At 51.0% G+C, this 16,050-nt stretch overlaps 2 protein-coding genes across 2 annotated transcripts in view; both read left to right on the top strand.

The window, feature by feature from the left end:
• The first annotated feature begins 352 nt into the window (after nucleotides 1-352).
• On the top strand, nucleotides 353-10,434 carry LOC132836939 (U6 snRNA-associated Sm-like protein LSm1). Its single transcript, XM_060856516.1, has 4 exons — nucleotides 353-435; nucleotides 4,260-4,328; nucleotides 8,278-8,393; nucleotides 9,129-10,434. The coding sequence occupies exons 1-4, from the start codon at nucleotides 390-392 to the stop codon at nucleotides 9,297-9,299; spliced, it is 402 nt and encodes a 133-aa protein (XP_060712499.1). The 5' UTR covers nucleotides 353-389; the 3' UTR covers nucleotides 9,300-10,434.
• A 5,228-nt stretch (nucleotides 10,435-15,662) lies between these two features.
• nudt18 (nudix (nucleoside diphosphate linked moiety X)-type motif 18) overlaps nucleotides 15,663-16,050 on the top strand; it is a 15,128-nt gene continuing 14,740 nt past the window's right edge. Inside the window, exon 1 of the mRNA XM_060856511.1 lies at nucleotides 15,663-15,749. The gene's annotated coding sequence lies outside the window, so the exon portion shown is untranslated. The remainder of the gene's footprint in view (nucleotides 15,750-16,050) is intronic.

The raw sequence follows: 16,050 nt of genomic DNA, 5'->3' as shown, positions 1-16,050 counted from the left end.
AGGTTAGGGTGGATTGGGCATGGGAAATTCCTCATAGTGCTCAGGGATGTGCAGGTGAGGGTGGATTGGCCATGCTAAATTACCCATAGTGTTCAGGGATGTGCAGGTTAGGGTGGATTGGCCATGCTAAATTACCCATAGTGTTCAGGGATGTGCAGGTTAGGGTGGATTGGCCATGCTAAATTACCCATAGTGCTCAGGGATGTGCAGGTTAGGGTGGATTGGCTATAGGTAAATGCAGGTTATAGGTGAATGGGTGGACACGATGGGCTGAACAGCCTCTCCCCTGAGCTGAAGTCACCTGACCAGGGTGGGTGGGATGGAGGAGTGGCCCTTTAAGAGGGAGGGTTCCGTGCTGGAGGAAATGCAGCTGGAGTTGCCTTGCAGCCATGAATTACATGCCGGGGACAGCAAGTCTGATTGAGGCCATTGACAGTGAGTGTCTGACGGCAGGGAGAGGAGTGGGGGGCAACTTCCCTCTGCACCTCTCAAAGCTTACAGAGGAAATGTGGGCTGTGAGAGAGAGAGCGGAGGGTCCCCTCTGGTTCAGAGCTGTGCATCCTCTGGGGACCAAGTTCGGGCAGTGAGTCGCTTTAGGGAGGGAGGGAGGGAGGGAGGTGAAGTCTGTCAGTTAGTTCCAGGCGAAGGTGGAATATTTCGGGCTCTTTTCCCTCCCCTTCCCAGCATCAGGGAGTGCAATTTCAGCCCTGGACCATTTGCAGTCTCTGTCTCAGAGTTTGCCCAGTTCTGGGGTTTAGCAATGCTCTCCGTTCTGCCCAGGAGCAGACACTTCTCTTCTTCCCCCCTCCTCCTCCTCCTCCTCCTCCTCCTCACTTTCCAACCTCCGCCCCTGCTTTGTTGCTCTCTTCACTTTCCTGAAGAAGCCCCCCCCCCCCACCCCCGAAACGTGCATTCACCTGCTCCTTGCATGCTGCCTCACCTGCTGCGCTTTTCCAGCAACACATTTTATTTTTTTCTCTCAGCTTCTCTCCCATGGTTTGGCAGAGGGAGCGAGGTGGCTGGCTGTGGGTCAGGGTGAGTTTGGTGGCAGGGGGATGGAATGGAATGGTGTCTGGGGAGTGGAGGTCATAATGGGCAGGTTCCCCCCCCCCCCCCCCCCCCCCCCAACCCCTCCAAAGTAGGGTGCTTGCAATGGTCCTCAGTCATATCTTGCAACTTGACAGACCAAACATTTTTCTCCAAGGAATTCACCTATTTGTGACAGACCTAATGGTCACTTCCTGTGCTATCTTGCCCTCCCCACCCACCCCTACTGGTTCGTGGCCAATCTCCTCTGCATCTCCCCAAGACCTCTGCTCAAACTACTCAGAAACCCTGAGTTGAGAAAGTTTAAAAATCCCACCGCACCAGGTGAAAGTGCCATCAGGTTTATTTGGAAACACGAGCTTTCGGAGCACCCGCTCCTTCATCAGGTGGTCACAGAGATGTACAACACGGAAACAGACCCTTCGGTCCAACTCCTCCATGCTGACCCAGATGTCCCAACCTAATCTAGTCCCACCTGCCAGCACCCGGCCCATAGCCCTCCAAACCCTTCCTATTCATATATCCATCCAAATGCCTCTTAAATGTTGCAATTGTACCAGCCTCCACCACTTCCTCTGGCAGCTCATTCCATACCTGTACCACCCTCTGCGTGAAAAAGTTGCCCCTTAGGTCTCTTTTATGTCTTTCTCCTCTCACCCTAAACCTATGCCCCTCTAGTTCTGGACTCCCCCCACCCCAGAGAAAAAACTTTATCTATTTACCCTATCCATGTCCCTCTTAATTTTGTAAACCTCTATAAGGTCACCCCTCAGCCTCTGATGCTCCAGGGAAAACAGCCCCAGCCTGTTCAGCCTCTCCCTGTAGCTCAAACCCTCCAACCCTGGCAACATCCTTGTAAATCTTTTCTGAACCCTTTCAAGTTTGACAACATCTTTCCGATAGGAAGGAGACCAGAATTGCACGCAATATTCCAACAGTGGCCTAAACCAATGTCCTGTACAGCCGCAGCATGACCTCCCAACCCCTGTACTCAATACTCTGACCAGTGGAATGCCCCAAGGTAATTGTGGGGAATAAGATTGCAAGACACATAATTTGTGACAAACGTTTACTGTGTGATGGAACTGAAATGAAATATTGAATAAGACCTGGATTGTTTCAGTCTCCCATCTGTTAGAATGGCCAGTTCTTTCAGATGTGAATTGCAAATGTTTTTTTTTTCTAAAAAGTTGCACTCTCAAGTGAACTTTGAATCGTGCTGCCAAAGCTTGTGCTTCCAAATAAACCTGTTGGGACTACACACCCCAATCCAACACCAGCATCTCAACATTGACGCTTAATAAAGAGGATACTGGTAGTGGAGGGGGTGCAGAGGAGGTTGGTTCTGGAGTTACAAGGGCTGGTTTTTGAGGAGAGGGTGAGTCGTCTGGGACTGTACCCGTTAGAATTTATCACCATGGGATAGTGGGGGGGAGATGTTGTAGAAATATAGCAAATGACAGAAGGATGAGGTAAGGCAGAAGTGGGGAGGGGGTGTTTCCACTGGCAGGTGAAACCAGGGGACAGAGCCTCAAAATGAGGTGGGGGGCATCATGAGGGCTGAGTTGAGGAGTAATACCTTCCCTCTGAGCGTTGTGAAATTTTCTGCCCAGTGATGTTGCTGAGGCTTCCTCGTCCGAATCTCTCTCAGGCAGAGAGAGAGAGAGAGAGACACGTCTGGAGCAGGTGGGACTTGTCTGCCTGTGTGCACATTTTTATCCAGAATGATCAGACAGGAATGTCAGTGGGAGAAGGAGGTGGGGGGTGCGGAGTTGGATTGTGGGGGTCAGATAGTCTCAGCACGACCAGGTCAAGTAGCCTGTGATCATTGAAGGTGGCTCGATTTTGACCGGGTCGACATAAAGGGGCATTTTCCCCTCCTGAGGGGGCAAAAAAGACTTGGAGACTGCACTGTGTCAGGGAGGACATGTTACCCTTCCTAATCAAGAGGGTTAGTGTGAACATGCTGGGCCGAAGGGCCTGTTTCCATACTGTAGGGAATCTAATCTTCTCTCTCACCCCTGGCCGGTGGGAAAGTGTGGAATTGTGCTGTCTGCCCCTTGCCCTGTGTCCCCAAAGGCCCTTGAGGTGGAATTGGCACCATAAGTGGTGGTGATGGCATCTGAACACTGTCAGGACGAGGCAGCTGGGTTCTTGGGATATTTGCCCCCAGTTTTTTTTTTTCTCTCGGTTACTCTGATATAAGGCCTTGGGTGGGGTTGGGATGTTGGAGGGCAGGGGAGGAAGGTGAGATTGAAGTGAGCATCAGGAGGTGGCAGTTGTTACTAGGGACCTGGGCCAGTCACTGACATCGACGCTCCTCAGAGGCTGTTGCTGCATCGGAGTTCCCCGAAACTTCAGCTCGCCTGCCCCACTTGAGAAGCACCAAGAGGATTTACAGCCCAGGAACGGGCCCTTCGGCCCTCCAAGCCTGAGCTGACCCAAATCTACTGTCTCAACCTGTCACCCAATTCCGAGGCATCTGTATCCCTTTGCTTCCCCACCACCTCCTGCATCTGTCCTGACACATCTTAAACGAATCAAATGAGGTCTCCTGACCCTGCTCTGGGAAGTCATGCCTTTTTAAGGCAAGGCAGCCAAGGGCTTGAGTTGCAGATCCATCCAGTGCTCAAGTTGAAGTGGTGCAGTTGGGAGAGGGCCGAATGGCCTCCTTCCTGCCTCACTTGCCGCAGTCTTCCAGCATGGCACTAGAGGGTGCTGCTGTACCATAGAGTGAGGGACAGCCTCTGCTGCCACACAGTGCTCGAGGCTGACACTGCCCCTTCTGTGTCTTCTCAGTGTGAGACTGAAGATGACAACAACAACCTCGTTTCTGTACCAGCCGGAGGGGGCCGGTTTCACGACTGGGGCAGTCTGTTGGTCGCAGGGGAGTGCTGGTGCTTGCTTTCCTGCAGAAAGCACTTCAGATGGGTTGCTGGCCGCAGTGAAGGCTGTTCAGCCCACTCTGCGTCTGCTAGCGGTCCCAAAGAGTGTGGGACCCTCAGCCCCGTGCCCCTTGCTCTTTGTCTGTAAGTCCTATGTGACATTGGCCTGCCAGCGCTGTGTGTGTGTGTGTGTGTGTGTGTTTGCCAAGTGTGGTCTATCTGCTGTCTCTGATCGGGCCCAATAGATGTGTAATCAGGGCATGGCCTGGGAATCTGTTCCAGTGTAATCCTGGGAATGGTAAATTAATATGGTCCTTCATGTTACAGAGAAACACCTCGTCCTTCTTCGTGATGGGCGGACTTTAATTGGATATTTGCGAAGCATTGATCAGTTTGGTGAGTACCAACAGTGTCTCTGCTGTGACAAGTGAGTGTTCAATGGTTTAATTGCTCTGTTGGAGTGTGCCAGTCTGGTGCTGTTGTGGAGAAAATAGAATCCCCAGGAGACACAGAGTTCCTCGAGGAGTGGGTCTTGTACTAGCAAACAACAAACTGTGACACTGAGAAAGCAGGTTCTCGAATGCCCCCCAAACCTCAGGGTCTGTGGATTTTTCTATCTTTTAATGTTGCTGTAAGATTATCAGCATGTCCAAGTATATTCTTCAAAGTAACTCACTCTCCCGACACGATAAACCACTGATGTTAGTTCCCATTATCTCTTTAGTTGTACGTTCTACTTAATGTTATTCTAATGTCACGGTTAGATATTTGTTGCTCCCTCTGCTCCAGTGATTTTCTATTCCAGACTCATGGTAGATATTTAGCTATTCCCATCTGTTCCAATAGTCTCCTTTCTCATGCTGGCTCCACTAAGCATATATTTGATGTCATGTCACAAATATTTATTGTCCCAATCCTGTCAAAATAACACTGAACAGAGAAACTTGCTTTATTCCTTGTGTTATCTCATCGCGCCTTTCAGCCTTGACCTGACTCTGCTAACTGGCGTAAGAAAGTTCCCCAATGGTTATCCCATCCTGCTGCCCACAGATTGCCAGTGGGCTTTATGCTTTAACCCTATGCCATGCTTTGATGTTCTTTAATTTCCATCGTGCTGCATTGGTTATGCCTGAAGACACTGAAATCAGATACTTGAGGGACGCTTTCAAATGACTCCTGGAGAGGGACATGCAAGATCCCCTCTCACATGGATGATGGCGCCCTCCAGTGCATCTCATGCACATCCCGCACCTCGAACCCACCCCTCCAACCGTAACACGGACACAAACCCCTGCTCCTCCCCTTGCATCCCACCAATTTTCATATACATTGCATCATCCTCCGACATTTCGGCCACCTCCAAACGGACCCCTCCACCAGGGATTTGTTTCCCTCCCCACCCCTTTCCACGTTCCCTCCGTGACTACCTGGTCAGTTCCACGCCCCACCCTCCCATCCTGGCACCGCAGGAACTGCAAAATCTGTGCCCACACCACCTCCATCCAAGGCCCCAAAAGAGCCTTCCACATCCATCAAAGTTTGACCTGCACATCCACCAATGTCATTTATTGTATCCGTTGCTCCCGATGCGGTCTCCTCTACATTGGGGAGACTGGGCGCCTCCTCGCAGAGTGCTTTAGGGAACATCTCCGGGACACCCGCACCAATCAACCACACCGCCCCGTGGCCCAACATTTCAACTCTCCCTCCCACTCTGCCGAGGACATGGAGGTCCTGGGCCTCCTTCACCGCCGCTCCCTCACCACCAGACGCCTGGAGGAAGAACGCCACATCTTCTGCCTCGGAACACTTCAACCCCAGGGCATCAATGTGGACTTCAACAGCTTCCTCATTTCCCCTTACTCCAAATCCAACCTTCCAGCGCAGCACCATCCTCATGACCTGTCCTACCTGTCAATCTTCCTTCCCATCGATCTGCTCCAACCTCCTCTCTGACCTATCACTTTGACCCCCAACTCCATCCACCTCTTGCACGCTCAGCTACCTTCCCCTGGCCCAGCTCCACCCCACTCCCATTTATCTCCCCACCCCTGAGGCTCCCAGTCTCATTCCTGAGATCCGAAATGGCGAATTTTATTTTTTTCCCCTGCTCCTTGGGTGTTGCCTGACCTGCTGTGCTTCTCAGCACCCCACACTAGACAGGGCGGATAGTTGTGGATAGTGTGGAGGGCTGTTGCAGGTTTCAACATGGCATTGACCGGATGCAGAGCTGGGCTGAGGAGTGGCAGCTGGAATTCAACCTGGAGAAGTGTGAAGTGAATGTTTGGAAGGCCGAATCTTTAATGCAGACTGCAGGGTTCAAGGTTGGATTCTTGGCAGTGTGGAGGAACAGAGGGATCTTGGGATCCATGTCCGTAGATCCCTCAAAGTTGCCACCCAAGTTGATAGGGTTGTTAAGAAGGCGTATGGTGTGTTGGCTTTCATGAGCGTGAGGATTGAGTTTAAGAGCCGTGAGGTTATATTGCAGCTCTTTCGAGCCCTGAGGATATTGTGTTCAGTTCTGGCTGCCTCCATTATGGGAAGGATGTGGAAGCTTTAGAGGGGATTTACCAGGATGCTGCCTGGGCTGGAGGACAGGTCTTGTGTTGAGAGAGCTCGGGCTTTTCTCATTGGTGTGAGTAGGATGTGAGGTGACTTGAGAGAAGTGTACAAGATGAGAGGCAGATGGAGTGGATAGCCAGAGACGTTTTCCCAGGGCAGAAAATGGCTATCGTGAAGGGGGCTTAATTTTATATGATTGAAAGATCAGGAAATATGTCAGAGGTTTGGTTTTTTAGAGTGGTGGGTTTGTGGAATGCCCTGCCAGCAGTGGGAGTCGAGTCAGGGACATTTAAGTGACTCTTGGATTGGCCCGTGTGGGTTAGTTTGATCTTCGAGTAGGATTAAAAAGCTGGAACAATGTGATAGAACAGTGCAGCCCAGGCTTTCGGCCTATGCTCATGTCTGACTTGAGGAGTCTCTTCAGTTCCTCTGTTTGTTTGGCTCCACCGGTTCCAAGCCCACCTACACATCCTTGGCTACCAATGTTTGCTGATGACCACGTGTGTTTTTGAAATCTTTTTTTCTTTTATAACTAAACAAACCCACCGGGAATGACAGCAATGTGGCTGGAACTGGTCCCAGTGGAATGGTAAGTGGAAATTGACCCTCCGTTCCTCCACTCTGTGGAGAGACTTCCACAGGCTCCTGCGCTCCAGGTGAAGACAGACATTCTCTGCTCATTTCAGTCCTACCCCGTATCCTTAAACTGTCTCCCCCTCCCAGTTCTGAACTCCCTCCACTGGTAGAACTTGATGGGTTTCTGTAAGATCAATCCCAACAACAAATTCTTTGGATTCCCAGTGAATATCATCCTTACCTGATCTGGTCTCTCTCCGTCCGTCAGTCCCAGGATTCAGTCTGGGAGACCCTCCGCTGCCCTCCCTCCGTCACCAGAACGGTCATCCTCCTGAGAAGGAGACCCCAAACCACGCGCCCACAATACCCCAGGATGTGGTCTTCCTCCTATCCATCGTTGCTCCTGCACTCCAATCCTGTGGTCATGGAGGGCTCAATATCCTTTCCTCACCCCTACCCCCCAACGCCCCCCCCCCCCCATTGCTCCTACAAGGCTGGCTCTCGACTAATGGGGGAGGAGGGACACCCAGGTCTATCTGCACCTCCTGTTTCCCCACTTCATCGCCACTCTGTGTCTGCCATCAAAATGGATGAGCTCACATTGATTCTCATTTAAACTGCATCTGCCATGTGTTTGCCCACCCATTCAGCTTATCTACAAGGGCAGAGTCCAGAGGCTAACTTGATATTAAACAGAGAGAGAGAGCTATTGGATGTAAGTAGGCGGACAGGTTCGTTTTTCCAAGTGTTTCCCTCCTACGTTGGGTATCGGTGAGCCCCCTGCGAAGCGTTGGTGTTCATGGTCCGCTTTCTGTTCGTGCGTTTTGGTCTCCTTGGGTTGGTGATGTCACTTCCTGTTCTTTTTTTCTCTCTGAGAGACATCACCTCAGGAAATGACGTCGCCAACCCAAGGAGACGCGCAAATAGAAAGCAGAAGCTCACTGATGTGACTGAGGATGGTGACAAAGCGTCTGAAAACGAACCTTCCAGCTCACTGAGCAAACCTCCATCCAGACCTCCAATTGTGAGCTGCAAATCTTCTTCAATGCCCGTTCTAGAGAGAGAGAGAGAGGTGCCCTCGTTCAGGTGCAGCTGCTTCCCTGGCAGTGCCCTCTGTCTCATGCAGGCTGGTTGAACTTAACGCCCACAGGGTTGCCTGATTTTTTTTTCTTCTTTTTTTCTTTTCTTTTGTTTGTGATCCCCGCAGCCAATCTGGTGCTCCAGCAGACCCTGGAACGCATTCACGTGGGCCGCAAGTATGGCGATATCCCACGGGGAATATTCGTCGTGCGTGGGGAGAACGTGGTGCTGCTGGGAGAGATTGTGAGTGCCCGCGGGAGCTGCTGCTCAGGGTGGGGGGGAGTCGGTGGGGGAAACGTGGGGGGGTGCGCAGGTAGGGTGGAAGGTCACCTCTTTTCCCCTGACCCAGTGGGGTGTGAACAGGAACGGTTCTACTTCCTTGTGAGGATCTGTGTGTGGAGGTGTCAGCCCCGGGTTCTGGAACAGCGGCAAGGCTGGGGAAAGGGGTATCTGCTACCCATTAACCCCGCGCCCCCCTGTCCTCGCTGAGCTGGCGAGGACTGAGGTGTCTGGGAGCGAGTGCACCTTTTCGGTTGTTCATGCGCCTTGCTATCACAGTCGGATTTATACTCCTCCTTTGTCGGACAGGTCAGTCGCTCTGTGGGTTGTGTGGCATGTGATGGGCTTGGGTGGGGTGTTGGTTGGGCATTTAACTGTGTGTGTTTCTGTGCAAGGAGCCCCCCACCCTCCAGCTCCATCACCCTCCCTTTCTCCTGGCCCCCCCCACCTCAAGGCCCCAACCCGCATCTGGAATGCCTGAGATCAAGGAGGGTGGGCTCAGAAAGCTACCCCACTAACCTGAGCAAGTGTCTCTCTCTGTCTCTCTCTGTCTCTCTCTGTCTCTCTCTGTCTCTCTCTGTCTCTCTCTGTCTCTCTCTGTCTCTCTCTGTCTCTCTCTGTCTCTCTCTGTCTCTCTCTGTCTCTCTCTGTCTCTCTCTGTCTCTCTCTGTCTCTCTCTGTCTCTCTCTGTCTGTCCAGGACCTGGAGAAAGAGAGTGCCTCCTCACTGCAGCCCGTGAGCATCGAGAAGATCTTGGAGGAGCTGCGGCAGGAGCAGGATTTGCAGCACCGTCAGGAGAAGCTCAAGTTCCAAGTTTTGAAGGAGCGCGGGATCCTGCTCCCTCACTTGGACACGCTGGACGACTATTGATGGTGTTTGTTGGGGGGAGGGGGAGCCACTTGGATTCCGGGCCTTGAGTTGAGGATGGAGCTTTCCCTTGAGCTGGAGGGAGTCAGGACAGTGACCTCCCTTTTCCCCTCACCCCCATCTCCTCGCCCATGCACCATCACTGGCCATCCCCATTAGCTGGATTGGTGCACCACACCCACCCCATTCCCAAGTGAAAATCTCTTCAGTTTTTTTTCTTCCCCCCTCCACCCCACGTCAAAACATGGGCTGGGAGCCCCGGCGTCGGAGGGAGGGGTTTGCCCTGCTCAGGTGGAGGTGGGCACAAGCCAAGAGGGGGCACTGGAAGCCTGTTGGAGGGACAGCAAGCAGTCTTCACTCAAGCACACCAGGATTTAGTCTGCCTGGCACTGTTTCAGGAATGGGGCATGGCTCCCATTCCGTATCATCTTCGAGTGGGGCGTGGGTTGGGATGGAGCGGGAATTCTTTGAACCTTGATGCTCCCCAAATCCAGATATTGCCCCTTCTTTTTTTTTTGGGGGTGTTGCAGATGTTAAGGGGGTCTCTGAGTTGGCTGGGTTTGTTCCCCCTGGTTACCTGTGGAATGTTGTGCCAACTCATGTGAGTGCAGTGTGCCCCGGGAATGTCATCCGGAGTGTGTTTGGGGAGGGTGGGGGTGGAGATTGGGGTGTTTTCCTGGAGACGCTGGGTCTGAATCTCCCCCATGAAGGGAGATCACAACACCCAGGCAGTCCACGGAGACCTCACCCACCCCCGCACCCTTCGCATCTTCACCTCTCTCGAGAAGATGCTCAGTGTGCTGGGGGTTTTTCTTTTTGGTTTTGGTTGAGACATGTCCATTTTGTGTTTTTTGAAGTGGACCGAGTGATTTTTGCCAGTCCCAGTATTGGCTCTCCAATGCCCAGACAGGAGTCAAACTGGTCTTTGTGATGGCGTTAACCTCTCGAGCCTCGGGGAGACTCTGAGGCGTGTTGGTAATCTTGTTTATAACTTTATTTCGTTTTGCGAGAGAGAGAGAGAGAGAGAGAGAGACTCCCTCTACCTGTAACCCCTGGCCCCTCAGGAGTTTGAGTTCCGATCGTTTGTACCATCCGGTCTTGATCCCTTCCCACTGTAAGCCATCAATAAACCATTCCTCTTCACCGCTCAAAGATAACTGGTGGTTGATCCATTTATTTTCTCGGGAACCAAAGTTGGATCCTCTGGAAATGGGCCAGCTACGTTGGGAACTGGAAAGCTCTGACTGTCAGGAATATTGGCCGACATAATGGGCTGTTGGCCAATCTGCTGAGGTCTTGGGGCTTTGGCCACTTGGAGATTGGGCATTGCACGCACACATCACTTTGCCCTCTGGCATATTGTATAGCTGCTGGTCATGGACGTGCGGTCTCCAATAACAACCCCCAATCATCCTGAGCACCGTTTAAACACGAATTGGGCGGTGAGCTGTATTCTCCAGTTGATCTTGCTGTGTTGTTCGGGCCACATCTGTTTCGAGAGTGAGCCAAAAATATGTGCTCCTATCTCTTTCCAATGTGGTCATCCTCTCACTCCCCGCCCTTTATTGGTCAGAGTATTGAGTACAGGAGTTGTGAGGTCATGTTACGGCAGTACAGGACATTGGTTAGGCCACTGTGTGGAGTTTGCACACTCTCCCTGTGTCTGCGTGAGTTTCCTCGCACAGTCCAAAGATGTGCAGGTTGGGTGAATTGGCCATGCTAAATTGCCCATCGTGTTAGGTGAAGGGATAAATGTAGGGGAATGGGTCTGGGTGGGTTGCTCTTCAGAGGGTCGGTGTGGACTTGTTGGGCCGAAGGGCCTGTTTCCACGCTGTAAATAATCTAATCGAATCACTTTTTTGGGAATATTGTGTACAATTCTGATCTCCTTCCTATGGGAAAGATGTTGTGAAACTTGAAAGGGTGCAGAAAAGATTGACAAGGATGTTGGAGGGTTTGAGCTACAGGGAAAGGTTGAACAGGCTGGGGCTGTTTTCCCTGGAGCGTCGGAGGCTGAGGGGTGACCTGATAGAGGTTTTAGAAATCATTTTGGGGCATCTATAGTGTGACTAAATAAGGTCTATACCTGGGGTGGTGGAGTCTAGAACTAGAGGGCATAGGTTTAGGGTGAGAGGGGAAAGATATAAAAGAGACCTAAGGGGCAACTTTTTCACGCAGAGGGTGGTACGTGTATGGAATGAGCTGCCAGAGGATGTGGTGGAGGCTGGTACAATTGCAACATTTGGATGGGTACATGAATAGGAAGGGTTGAGAGGGATATGGACCAAGAGCTGCCAAGTGGGACGAGGTTAGATGAGGATATCTGTCAAAAAGTGTCAAGGCCAGTCCTCTGTCTCTATTCAATCGTGCCAGGATAGAAAATTGGGAACTCTCTAGATGTTGTGAGACTTAAAGAATACCTCTAGCGTTTTCTGTTTTTATCTCTAACTTAAACGGTGCTTCTTTTGACAAAAAGAAGACTATGATTTGGTTGAATATTCACTGTGGTGCTGTTCCTGCAGGAAGAGTTGTTGTCACTATCTGCTACACACATGTGTCCTGTGACTCCTTCACCCATCCACTGCAGTTCATCAACAACCGACTGTGATATCCATCCTCCAACGACGTGTTTGGGTCCTTCCACTCTGCTGCTGTCCATCCTGCCCCGTGAGGAACTCTCTCTGTCGCTTTTCAGCCCTAGTTAGATGGCTGAAATACTAACATTTTCTCAACACAACCTGTTTTTAGATTCTTTTTGATCGATCAATGTCAAGTATTCCTTCATTTTATCCAATGATCGGTGGTGGAATTTTTAACAAATGTTTTCGATTTCACGTTTCTACGGCTTCTGTTTCCTTCCATTTTGTCGCTCTTAATCTGTTTTATATTATTTAGTTCCCTCTTTGAGTAAAGCGTGTCTGCAGATGTGGTATTCAGCACTGTTCTCCTCTCTTTTAGTCAATAGACAATAGGTGCAGGAGTAGGCCTTTGAGCCTTCACTGCCATTCAGTATGATCGTGGCTAGTCACTTTGATCATATATTTCCACACCTTTCTACTTTTCCATTCCCATGGCGCATATTCTTTTCATCCTGATTTGTAAGAACCTAGTTTTGGGTTTTGATGAGCTATACAAAAAGCAAGATTTGTGTTTTATAGATTAGATTCCTTACAGTGTGGAAACAGGCCCCTCAGTCCAACGCGACCCACTGAAGAGTAACCTATTTCCCTCTAACTATTCCACCTAACACTATGGTCAGTTGAGCACGACCAATTCACCTCGTCACCACAGGTGGGAGGAAACCAGAGCGCCCAGAGGGTACCCACACAGACGTAGTGAGAATGTGCAAACTCCACACAGAGACAGTCACCCAAGGCTGGCATCGAACCTGGGTCCCTGGTGCTGTGAGGCAGCAGTGCTAACTACTGAGCCACCGTGCCACCCTATAATAGGCCCTTTCTCGATGTGAAAAGTTCATCTTCAGTGTAGTCCATTATTGTAAGGTAGGGAACATTGGCAGGAGCAGAAGAGAGGGACAAAGAAGTTTTGACGTTATACCAAAAGGCTCACAGAACTTATCTTATTTCTTTAAAGCCAAGGAACGAGCGAGGTGACTTGACTTCTTTAAAAACCTAGACAAGCACAGGTGACGTTAATTGAGTCATTTATATTTAATTTATAATTGGACATTCATAACATGAAGGTTAATGTCACCCATGCTGAAATAGGACTAGAGATGAGAAGGACCGTCTTTGGAGTAGCTAGTCAACAAAAGTGGAAACTCAACAAAAAAAAGGAACAACCATTTTCATCTGACTTCTGACTGGGGGATATTGGTTCTTGAGATTTCCCTTGCACTGACAGTGAAATTTGAACAACGGTTTCACCACAGTCCCCAACCCGTTCACTTGAAACCCTTCAAAATGTTGAACGTTTTAATCAAATTGCCTCTTTTCCTTCACTGTTCTGAGGATAATTAATCTGATTTCTTCATTCTCATCACTTAACTGAAGTCCCTTAAATCTGTTCCCATTCCAGCTTGTCTATTTATGAAATGAGTTTGCTAAGTCCTGGGGTTTGCTTTCTGCTGTTATCAGAATTGTCCATTCCCAACTGGATCCGGCTCCTGGAAATGGTTTGAACGGTTGGGAGGGGGTGAATAGGCTGGGGCTGTTTTCCCTGGAGCTTGAGGGGTGACCTTATAGAGGTTTGTAAAATCATGAGGGGTCACGGAGAGAGTAAATAGACACAGTCTTTTGTGCAAGGTCGCGGAATCCAAAATCAGAAACCATAGGTTTAAGTTGAGAGGAGAAAGATTTAAAAGGGACGATCTTTTCACTCAGAAGGTGGGACATATCTGGAATGAGCTGCCAGAGGGAGTGGTGGAGGTACGATCATAAAAGACACCTGAATGGATAACAAAAATGTTCCTGAAGGAGTAGTTAGCTAAGATGGGGCAACGTGTAAACTTTTCACTGCATTCATTTAAGTGTGACAATAAAACTACTGCAGTTCAATAAACAGGAAGGTTTTGGAGGCATACGGTCCAAATGCCGGCAGCTGGGTCCAGATTAATTCCGGAGAAAGTGAGGACTGCAGATGCTGGAGATCAGAGCTGAAAAAATGTGCTGGAAAAGCGCAGCAGGTCAGGCAGCATCCAGGGAGCAGGAGAGTTGAAGTTTCCTTCCTGAAGAAGGGCTGATGCCCGAAATGTCGACTCTCCTGCGCCTTGGATGCTGCCTGACCTGCTGCGCTTTTCCAGCACCACATTTTTCAGCTCCAGATTGTGAGAAAGTTCACGCACTGCAATAATTTCAGTCCGAGGCAAGATCGGAATCAGCAATGCCCTTTATTTCACACGTGCAAGTGGGTGTGATGCCAACAAGGCAGGGACAAAAAACATGCTGAATTCAACAAATACTCGATATTTATATAATTTGGTTCCCACATATTTTTTCCTTATTTCATTGTTTTTTTCCCCCACTGTTTGCATCCTCCACTTTCCTAAGACCGGTACCCATTACTCCTGTTTATCTCGTGTCTTATCCGGTCTTGTCTGTGACAAAAAAAATGCTCATTCCTGATCTCCAGGCCATTTGACCTCATCCTGCTGTGGGCACATCCTTGTCTTTTCACAGCATCTTATCACCGAGCCCTTTTAATTGGGGTTTGTTCCTGTGTTTCTGTGAAAGTGGGAAACAGATGTTTATACCTATTGTTCATACAGGCATAGTGAGTTTAACTGTCTGTTGTCACAGCATCTTAGCCTTGTTTTATAGTCCCGTTTCTTTCTCGCATACATTTTTAGCTAAAACAAAAAAAAACAAGCATGCATTCAGTCTCCATTCTTGTTGACTCAGCTCTGGGCTGAAACAATTACACGGTAGGTAAAAACAATGACTGCAGATGCTGGAAACCAGATTCTGGATCAGTGGTGCTGGAAGAGCACAGCAGTTCAGGCAGCATCCCATGACCAGCGAAATCGACGTTTCAGGCATCAGGAAAAAAGGCAGTGAGCTGGAAGTATGAAGAGATAAGCTAGAGTGGGGTGGGGGGGGGGGGGGGGGGGAGAGAGTAGCATAGAGTACAATGGGTGAGTGGGGGAGGAGAGGAAGGTGATGGAGGAGAGGGTGGAGTGGATAGGTGGAAAAGGAGCTGGACAAGTCCGGACAAGGCAGGGGGACAGTGCTGAGCTGGATGTTTGGAACTAGGGTGAGGTGGGGAAAGGGGAAATGAGGAAACTGTTGAAGTCCACATTGATGCCCTGGGGTTGAAGTGTTCCGAGGTGGAAGATGAGGCGTTCTTCCTCCAGCCGTCTGGTGGTGGGGGAGCGGCGGTGAAGGAGGGCCAGGACCTCCATGTCCTCGGCAGAGTGGGAGGGGGGAGTTGAAATGTTGGGCCACGGGGCGGTGTGGTCGATTGGTGCGGGTGTCCTGGAGATGTTCCGTGAAGCGCTCAGTTCATTTACTTTGTATTAGACATTATAAGTGAGAATTGCAGAAGTAACATGAATTTACCAGATCCCACAAGATTAATTGAGGATGAATGAACAGGGATGAGTTGGGGTGAACTGCCCACCCCCAAACATAAGGCCTTGTTGTCACATATTGGAGAAAGTGAGGCCTGGACATTGGAGAGTGTGGGGAGGACCTTTCAAGCAGATGCCTATCATCAGCAGTAAGCCCCGCCCACCGGCGCCAGGACACACCCCCATACCATTTGGCCACGCCCCCCAACTTGCCTTGTCTCTCCACGTGGCCCCGCCCCCCCACGCTCGGATGGGCAGCCGACCAGACCAATCAGATATCGGCGCCGCACCCCCCCCCGAAGTGGGGAACGTGGCGGCGTGACGTCATGGCGCAGCGCGGAGGAGGGCGGGGCCGAGACCGTGCGGCGTCGTCAGGGCGACGGGGCCTAGTCGGCCTGGCGGAGGGCCCGGCGCTGGACGGAATGGTCAGTGAGGGGCCGGCAGCGGGACGGGGCGGGGGCGGGGCGAGGTGTGGGGTTTCCCGGGGCCGGGGTCTGTCACTGCGCTCAAACACATGCCCCCGCAGAGGCGGGTCGGGGCAGGCAGAGGCCATTCAGCCCGTCGAGGGTCAGCGGTGATCACCCTCCGCTCCCGCTCCCCGGTGACCAAGCCCCTCCCTCGGGCTGTGGGCCCTCCCTGAGGGTCACCGCGGACCATGGACTGACAGGCAGGGTGTCCCCCCCCCCACACACCCCCACACACACACACCCCACACACACACCCCTA

This window comes from Hemiscyllium ocellatum, chromosome 48 (genome assembly GCF_020745735.1).
Source record: "Hemiscyllium ocellatum isolate sHemOce1 chromosome 48, sHemOce1.pat.X.cur, whole genome shotgun sequence".
NCBI classification, from domain to species: domain Eukaryota; kingdom Metazoa; phylum Chordata; class Chondrichthyes; order Orectolobiformes; family Hemiscylliidae; genus Hemiscyllium; species Hemiscyllium ocellatum.
Note: the sequence above shows the minus strand (reverse complement) of the source record. Positions and strands in the feature narration are given on the sequence as shown.